General features: G+C 46.6%; 1 protein-coding gene across 1 annotated transcript in view; it reads left to right on the top strand.

Moving 5' to 3' along the window:
• The window catches only part of EIF4G3 (eukaryotic translation initiation factor 4 gamma, 3), a gene marked incomplete at its 5' end in the record, with an annotated part of 45,673 nt that extends 41,104 nt beyond the window's left edge, over positions 1-4,569 (top strand). Inside the window, 3 exons of the mRNA XM_010084691.1 lie at positions 698-779; positions 2,325-2,471; positions 3,465-4,569. Of these exons, the coding sequence (XP_010082993.1) occupies positions 698-779; positions 2,325-2,471; positions 3,465-3,646 (411 nt within the window). The remainder of the gene's footprint in view (positions 1-697; positions 780-2,324; positions 2,472-3,464) is intronic.
• Positions 4,570-8,753: the final 4,184 nt, after the last annotated feature.

The following is an 8,753-nucleotide window of genomic DNA, read 5'->3' as shown; positions in this document are numbered from 1 at the left end:
CACTCTTTCTTCCCAAAGTAGGGACAAAAGTTATCTCATTGCCTACTGGCCTTTTGCCCTCTGTCTCTGGCTGCAACCTTTAAGCGAGATTTTAAATCTAATGTCTGAAATGGTACTCAGCCTGATTCATCTTTACCTGTGCTTACAGCTAAATCTTGGTCAGCTTCAATTCAGTTATTTCTGCTACTGGAGCAATGTGTTAGAAATGTTATTTTTCTACTGCCGTTAGAGAATTCAGGAGTGCAATGAAAGCAGCACTGAAAATCTGGGGACACCCGCAGGCTCTTTGTAGTCTCGGATGAGTTACATAGCCATTCTCTGAATCTCTTCCACAAAAAAAACCAAATCTCCACCCTGGGAGCATGCTGTAAAATTTGAAAAAGCCTAAAACTCTTAGAAAATGTATAAGGGCATTGCAAAAGCCAAGAGTTTTTTAGTTTGTTTCTCAAGACAAATGACTTGTGGGAGTAGTTCAGTGATGTGTTGATCGCCCAAGAACGGTTGTGTGTTGACGTACCTGAGCCAGTTTCAAGAAGTGAGGGGGAACGCTGAGTTTTTGCAGAGGGGTGAACTGGATTTCTACTGCAGCAGCTTTTGCTGAACTTGAACTTGCTGCCAGATTCAGCGGTGGAGTTTGGAGGCGGTTGCTCTCACACAGCGGCGTGTTTTTAACCGGTCCATTTACTCTTGATTTCAGGCTAATCTAGATGAAAGCCAGATGAGTTCACCTACATTCCTTAGAGCTTTAATGACAGCAGTTTGTAAAGCAGCTATTATAGGTGAGTAACTTGCAGTGTAAACACCTTACAAACCAAACGGGCAAAGAATTATTTTACGTTTTGCAGGTTTATATCACTTTCCCTCCCTGAGACTGGTTTTTACCACCCACTAAGACTTTTGGACTGTACTGAATTCTAGCACTCGAGAGCGGGAGCATTCCCCGCGTGACAGCCGGGCGCTTTGCCGGTTACGGTGTTCTCGAGGCTCTGACGTGTCCCGGTGACCTTGTGTGACGACTCTGAGTAACGTCAGATTGTTCATTGATTTTTCTAGTGAAGGTGGAAATGCACTAGACTTTACAAAGATAATTAGCATTTCCACTCCTGTGTCAGGAAGTACGCGTGGGTGCTCCACCATCGCAGATTGCCACGTGCGAGTTGGGCGTGGGTTGCAGAAGAGAAGCCAGCCTGCGCCTCTGTCTTGTTAATAGTTTTATTTCCAAAGTTGCATTTTTGGAAAGACATTTTACATGGATTAGTTGAATGTCCAGCAGGCTGCTGGGAGTGGAGGAAAGGGTGGGTTCCCACGTCAGATGTGTGAGCCTCAGACCCTCAGGGGGCTTGAAGAAAGCGCTGCAGCCAGAAACATCTGGTCCGTTCACTTTGTTTTCTTTGACTTTACTGTTGGCATCTGGCAAAGCAAAAAATTGTGCTTGTAAAGCACCCGGTTCTGCTCTTCGCTGTAAAAGTCACGCTTGGTGGAGAGAATGGGCTGAACTTCATCTTGTTGGGAGGGGAAAGCCAGACCAGCTCCTTTCTTCTCCCTCAGAACAGAACTCTTCTGATGCCACCTAGTGTTGGTGGCGAAGTGACACGGGATTTGATGACAAATGGCTAAGGGTTCCCTGGTGTGTATCAGAAACATCTTGCTCTGTTTTATGTTTTGACCTTGCCTCTGATTGAGGGGTTTTCCCTTTTGTTTTCAAAATAATCACTTTATTGTGTTGTATGATCTACTTAAAAGCTGCTGAATAATTTATCCGCATTGCTGATGGACTTCTAATGTGTATTTTTATATATTCCTGCTTCCCTGTGGCATGTGCAGCTTATGATTCTGTTTCTGCCTTAGTATTTTTAGGGGAAAAAAAAGATACACTTTTCTAAACACCTTCTGTATAACTTAAATTTTAGCCCTAGCCTTTGTACACACTTTGGACATCCAGTTGTCTATGAAAACACAACGATTTGCCCACACTTTTCTAAACACCTTCTGTATAACTTAAATTTTAGCCCTAGCCTTTGTACACACTTTGGACATCGTTGTGTTTTCATAGACAACTGGATTTGCCCTGCAAAGTAAGGTGGTAATCCTTCTGCCTGTGTCAGCAGGCTGGTGATGGCCAGGGTCACTGCAGATACTGGTTGAATTGGGGAAACTGGAAGGATCAAGTCTTCCAGAAAAAGCCATGGATCAGAAATATTTCCTGTTGTTTCTCTCCGCACTAACCTGTACCTGTGATTTCTATTTGAATAAATAAATGCAATTAAAGATCCGCCCCGGCTGCCGTGTACCAAAGCTGACCCCGTTTTCTTCTCTTCCCTCAGTGGACTCTTCTAGCTTCCGTGTGGACACTGCTGTTATCAAACAGAGAGTGCCGATCTTACTCAAGTACCTAGACTCAGACACAGAGAAGGAACTACAAGCACTTTATGCACTACAAGCATCAATAGTAAAACTTGATCAACCTCCTAGTAAGTGTTGTCTCTGTGCTGGGGATTTGAACCCTGACAGTACGAGGAAAGGTTGTTTCTGCGAGAGTGAAGTCTAGTGGTAGAGACTGGAGGAGGATGTGCTTCTCCTTACCTTTGTACATGGCAGATGAGGTGGAGGAGGATGTGCTTCTCCTTACCTTTGCACGTGGCAGATGAGTGAAAACAGCGTGCGGTGGTTTCTGCTTGTCCAGATTCCACCTTTTAGAGCAGTGCAGGTCCCCAGATGCTTGGCCAGAGGCCAGCTCTTCTCTTGGTTGCTCCTGTAAGCAGCCGTGCAGAAGGAAAGACAAGTCTCTGTTGATAAAAAGAGGGGGGAAAAAAGAGCAGTAAAAAATAATCTGTTGAGTTTACAATTCCTGGACATATGAGAGCACCGGGTGTTGCAATGGCATCGCTGTACCACAGATATCTGTGGACTCGGAGGGAATAAAATGAGTGGGACAACTGGTGAGACACTGCAGAAAACTTATTGCAAAAGAGGAAGGGAGCTGCCAAAGAACCAGGGATGCCCGGGGAGTCTGGAGCAGAAAATCAGAATGAGCCCAAAACCACCCGACTCGATCATCCTTAGCTTTAAGGCACTAGTCCTTCGTTATCCCTCCTGCTGAGCCACAAAAAATCAGGTGTTGGAGAGGAGTTAGGCTGCACAGTCCAGCGAGAGGAGGATGGGCTGCTGTGGGTTCTGTTTGCCGGCCAATCCCTAGATAATACGTTTCCACGGCTGCTTTCCCAGCTTTCCCTTTCCTGCCGAGCATGTGTTACCCAACGGCATCAGAGGGACCCGTTTTCCCTCTCAGCTGTGTGTCACCAGCCAGGAAGCAATAACTCAGTAACAGATCTTCCTTTTACTTGTATCTGCATCTCTGGCCTTAGAGGTCACGTTAATCCCCTTATCCATAGCCACGGCTTTGTCCGCGGACTTAAACTGCGCAGCGCTAACAGCTGTTCTCTCCCGTTGTTCCATTATTGCAGATTTGTTGCGGATGTTTTTTGATTGCCTGTATGACGAGGAGGTAATATCGGAGGATGCCTTCTACAAGTGGGAGAGCAGCAAGGACCCAGCGGAGCAGAACGGGAAAGGAGTAGCGCTAAAATCTGTCACAGCGTTCTTCACGTGGCTACGAGAGGCCGAAGAGGAGTCAGAGGATAATTAAAACTTAAAATACAGAGAGAAAAAAAAAAAAGAAACAATTTAAGTATTTTTTTAAAAAGTTTCACGTCTTCGCCAATCACAGTGCAGCAAGGCCAATTCTCGCGCAGACCCCCCCTTTCCCCCCACACATGCACGAGTGGGAGAGGTAAAAATAGATAAACACAAAGGTGATCATGGAGGAAAAAAGGTACTTGAAAAAAAAAAAAGTAAACTTCAAACCTGAGGGCGGGAGCACTAAACCAAAATACATGTATTATTTATAGAAAATATTTTCTGTTTTAATCTTTTTTTTTCTTTTCTTTTTAAACAAGGACTCATACTTAACAAAAATACAAAGCGAAACAAATCTGTTTAGCGCAAAAAAAAAAAGTTGAAAACTTTTAATTTATTATTTTAAGGACTGCAAATGCCAGTGTAATTTTTAAATTTGCAGTTTCTGTAAACAAATTGTATAATAGAACAAAAGCAGAGAAATAAATTTCCCTCCCCTTCATATGCACCTCAGTTTTGTTTCAAAGCATGATAAATAGACAAAACTTTTCAAGGGGATTGGGGTAAGCTAGATGAGGAAGAGATCAATTTTTTTTTTTAATTGTCATCAGAATTTTTCTGCCTGCCTCTCAGCTTGCTTCAGAAATTTAAAAAGAAAATAGTAATCAAAACGTACATAACCTTGGAACAGACGGAAATGCATTTGAGAAAACCGCTGCGGACCAGAGTGCTCCGAAAATAACTCATTCAAAACAGTGCTACCCTGGGGAAAAAGTACTAGTGATACTTTCAGAACCTTTAGAGCAACTTTAAGGCTTGTAAATACATAGAACAAATATTTAAAAAAAAAAAAAAAAAAAAGAAAAAAAGAAATTGACTCAATACTATTTCTTTTCACTTTCAAAATATAAAGAACAAAATAAAGACAAACATTGCAAGTTTAAAAGAAAGTAAAACGACTTCTCCTTTGACAGCTGCTGAATGTGTGCAGCATCTCTGAGCGGTGCTGGCTTCCTCTTCATTGCGTAGATCCTCGGTTCCAAATTGTGTACATATAGCGTGTGTACGTATGTGTGTCTACCAAAAAAGAGGGGTGAGAGCAATTGTTGTTTAAAAAAAAAAAAAAAAAAAAAAAAAAGGGGGTGCGGCTTGGGGGACGTTTTGTGCAGAGAGAACTTAATGGCCGATGAGCAGCTGGCTGGGCTGCTGTCCCGTGTAGGTGCGTTTGGTTCCCAGCACGTTTCCGTGAGGCTGGGAGACGCCTCGGGGTGGTCGGTGCTTGATCCCAGCTCGGTTTTTTCCAGCCGTGTGGCCGCAGTGTCTCTCGTGTGACTTGGATCAGCGGCGTTGTCCTGGGGACTTGGGACCCTGGTAGCTGCGGGGGTCACAGCTGCTCGAGCAGAGAACCGACAGCCCTTCGCCGTGGCTTGTGCGTCTGTTGCTGCCCCGCTTCTGCCGCCGCTGCCCTTCGCATCTGCCGGTTGCCTTGCTGTGCCTAAGGAACCCAAAAACCCGTCCGGGTGAAAATGAAAGCGCCCTGCTGGAGCCAAGAGGTGGAACAAGCGATGCAGTGCTCTGCCTGCGCCGTGACGGTGTCGGCAGTGCGAGTGCAGCCCGGGTACGGATTAACAGTGGTCGCTTTGCCGTGCAGTCAGAGCGCGTGTTTTCTGTGTGCCCAAAGGGACCTCGACCGCGTCCCGACGCCGCACAGTCCTCCAAACTGAGCTGCTGCCGAGTGCATTAAGTCTCTTGTGTGTCTCTCTTCAACAACCAAAGATGACCTGCTGGCTCTCACTGTGAAGAAGCATCTGCCGTTGATACAGTCTGCAAAGTTTGTGGAGCCCTGAAATGTAGTTTGTGAACTGTGGTCTTGGACCGCGAGTAACCTGTGGAGCGTTTGCTGGTGGTCTGTGCAGCGCTAGCTGCTCACATGATGCTGTCTTTTTCTTTCCAGCTGCTAAGTCACTTCTTTTTAAAAAAAAGAAAACAAAACAAAAAAGGAAAAACAAGAAACAAACAAAAAAAAAGGCTACAAATACATTAAATACTTTCCTAATCTTACTTTTACATGTAAACAAAATTGCTGTACTTGCATAAGGATGTTATTTGATCACCAAGGGGAAGGGAGGAGGGTGCCTGGTTGTGGCTGGAGGGGAGATGTCCACGAGACGCTTTCCCTGTTAACGTGTTCCACGCCGTGAATCTGAGCTGGAGAATCCATGGCCTAAAACACTAGAGCATTGTTTGGGGTTTTTTTAGTAACAATAAAACACTTTTCTCTGATGTTTTGTTAAAAAAAAAAAAAATTCTCGCCCTTAATATGCACATGTATGTATCTGCTTGTATGACATCCAGCGACTCCTCAGCCGCTTCGCCTCCCGGCCTCGCCGTGGGGCGCAGTGGTTTGGCGATGGGCGCTCTCGAGGTCTCCAAAAGGCTCGTCCGCATGGAAACCCCCACCCAGCGGGTCTCAAGGTGCGTTTGTTAAACCTGCGCAGAAGGTCGTGTGGGTGCTCTTCTTGTAAAAGTCATTTCTGAGCCAGAACGTGAGCGGGTACGTGATGGTTGGTAGCAGTTAAATAGTTGAATTAGATGAATGTGAGTGTGTGTGTACATGAGGCCAAATACTTGCCAGTCGGTGTAGCACCCAACGAATGTCCGCTCTGCAGCATCAGACCCTGCTGGGAACAGGAGCGTGTGACACCGGAGCCGTGCCATGGAGGACTGTGATTTATTTATCGATTGCCTTTGAATCAGAAGGGAAGAAATTGCTAGAACCTTTGATCAGCCACGGGAATCAAAGTGTGTCAGGGCAGGGAAATTTGTTCGGGGAGATAGAATCTTTTGGCTGACAGAGTTGGAAAACCACTGGTGGGAAGGAAGAGGAATGATGAGGATGGGGATAGAGGAGAGATGAGAAAGTCTTTCCCCTCTTCGTTTTAGCCTTTAATGTTATAATGTTCCAGGGGGGTGGGAATTTGCCCTGTCAGTGTCCTGCAAGTGCCAGGAAGGGAGTTTTCAGAGGTTTTAAGGTTTTTTTCAGAATTATCCAAAGGCTGTGAAAAGGTGGGTCTGCAGCATGGCAAGCTTTGCATTTTCTTAAGCTAGATCAGTTAAGCTGCATGTGGAGCGCTGTGAGCAGTTTATGCACGAGACCTGGAGGTCTCCAGCTGTGGGTGTGTTACCTGGAGGTGCAGCTTCCCACAAATGTCACCACGAGGATCGTATCTGGCACCAGTCTTGGGCCAAGCTGCTTCCTCTGCTCCCCTCGCACTGCTTGCCACGTGCCGCTTGCTTACCTGCACCCATACCAAGGTGCCGTTACTTTTCAGTCGCCTTCTAGAACAGCTCAGGTTTACACGCTGCTGTGGCTCCTCAGAACGTGGCCCGTGGGCCTGGAAGACGTTTGCAACACGTCTCCTCCTGAAGGGTATTAAAATACAAAGAGCTAAGAGATTTATGAAACAGAGGAGGGGATTATTGATTAAAAGATGTTCCTGTGGGAATGTGATTTGTGGGAGCCTGGTTTTATGTGAGGAGAGGTGAGCTGGGGTTACTCCTACCTAATGTTATAGCAAAGCCTAAGCAGGGAGGCAGCAAATTTCCCCAAAAAATACTTAAAGTTTGGGTGTGTTGGTTTTTTTTTTTCTTTCCAGTCTTGGTTCTGTAAGGCCTTTAAACAACGTTTTCTGGGCAGGCTCATGGACATGGCAGGGAGTTAATGCAGCTCGGCAGGAAAGAGCTGTGTTAGAAGTCATTTCCACTGCTGGAAGCCCTTGCACTGAGGCTGTGCACGCTATCAAAGGCACGGGCAAGGAGGAGCAGATGCATCGCTTACGTCCGTGTTTATTGCTGAAAATGTCCCCAAACCTGAAGAAGTCAAACAGAAAATTTCCAGGCCAGATGTCTGCCTAGGGCTGGTTTCTTTCTAGGAAAGTGTTTTCAGCAACGGATCGGCTATTTCTGTGAACGGGGTCAGGGAGTACACTGATACCAGACGTTGCACTCTGTCTGCATGCGTTAACACGTTCAGTTTTTAACCTGATTTTCTCAAGAAGCCTCAGGTCCAGGAGCAGATGTTGTTGTGTGGAAAAATCTTTTGCGGGGGATCAGCACTCCCTGGTACAGGAGCTGGCAGCCAAAGAGGCCGTGCGGCAGGAGGGGCTCAGGAGAAGGGATTGCTCTGCAGAGGTGGTTTTTAGTGTGCACAAGGTGGGTTTAAGCCAGTAGTAACTTACACTGGTTGTTGCTGCATTCCTGAGACCCAGCAGAGCTTTTGGTTCCAACCCTATAGACCATTTTTTTTCTGGTAAAGACAAAATGGTGTCTAAAAAGTGCTGTTAACTTGCTGAGCATCCTGAAAGCGCTTAAAACCAATTGCAGATGTTGGCATCTCACTGCCGAAAGGGTGGCTGTGATTGTTGTGCTGCATTTCATTCCAGCGTAAGTTGTTCTGGAGGACAAAGGCACCTGAAGCTGGTTGCCTTGTCGGAAGCGTTCGCTGCAGAGCAGAAAAGCTGTTACAGCCGTGCCCCTGGCGTTGCTCACTTGATGTGTTTCACAGATGCACGAGGGTTTAATTTTGGGGGCAGTAAGCTTAAAATCAGATCCCTCCCAGGACACTCTTCCAACACCTCTGGCCTCCAGACACGGAACTGCCCTTAGGTGAGATGGCTGTTGGCCGCAGGTAGGTACGTGATGATGGTGAGGTGCCACGTGGCAGGAGTTTGGTCAGAGCTGCCATGCGCTACGTGGGGATGAAGCTGTCAGGAGATGTTCGGGCTGGCAAGCGCTCTGAGCTCTGGCTTTACGCAGTCGGTCTGGCACAGAGAGCTTGGCCTTTCTGCTCTTTGGAAGATGCTGATCCTCTGCCGCTACCTGATCCTAGGCCAACAGAACGGCATCTCCAGCCAAGCAGCATCAGCAGGAGTGTGAGCCCTTCGCACGCCGCTTTCTTTTAATAAGGTGCCAACGCAGAGGCTTGCACAAGATGCTGTGCGCTGATAGAAACTCCAGGCAACGGTTTGATGTGGCCTGAGGGCCATGTGCAAGCTCCAACAACCACAGGATGGAGCCTGGGGATGAGGCGCCTTCATCCCAGGAGGTCCAGCTTTGCT

The sequence above is a fragment of the Pterocles gutturalis genome, unplaced genomic scaffold (genome assembly GCF_000699245.1).
Source record: "Pterocles gutturalis isolate BGI_N339 unplaced genomic scaffold, ASM69924v1 scaffold8075, whole genome shotgun sequence".
NCBI classification, from domain to species: domain Eukaryota; kingdom Metazoa; phylum Chordata; class Aves; order Pterocliformes; family Pteroclidae; genus Pterocles; species Pterocles gutturalis.
This window is presented reverse-complemented; position numbering and strand designations above follow the sequence as displayed.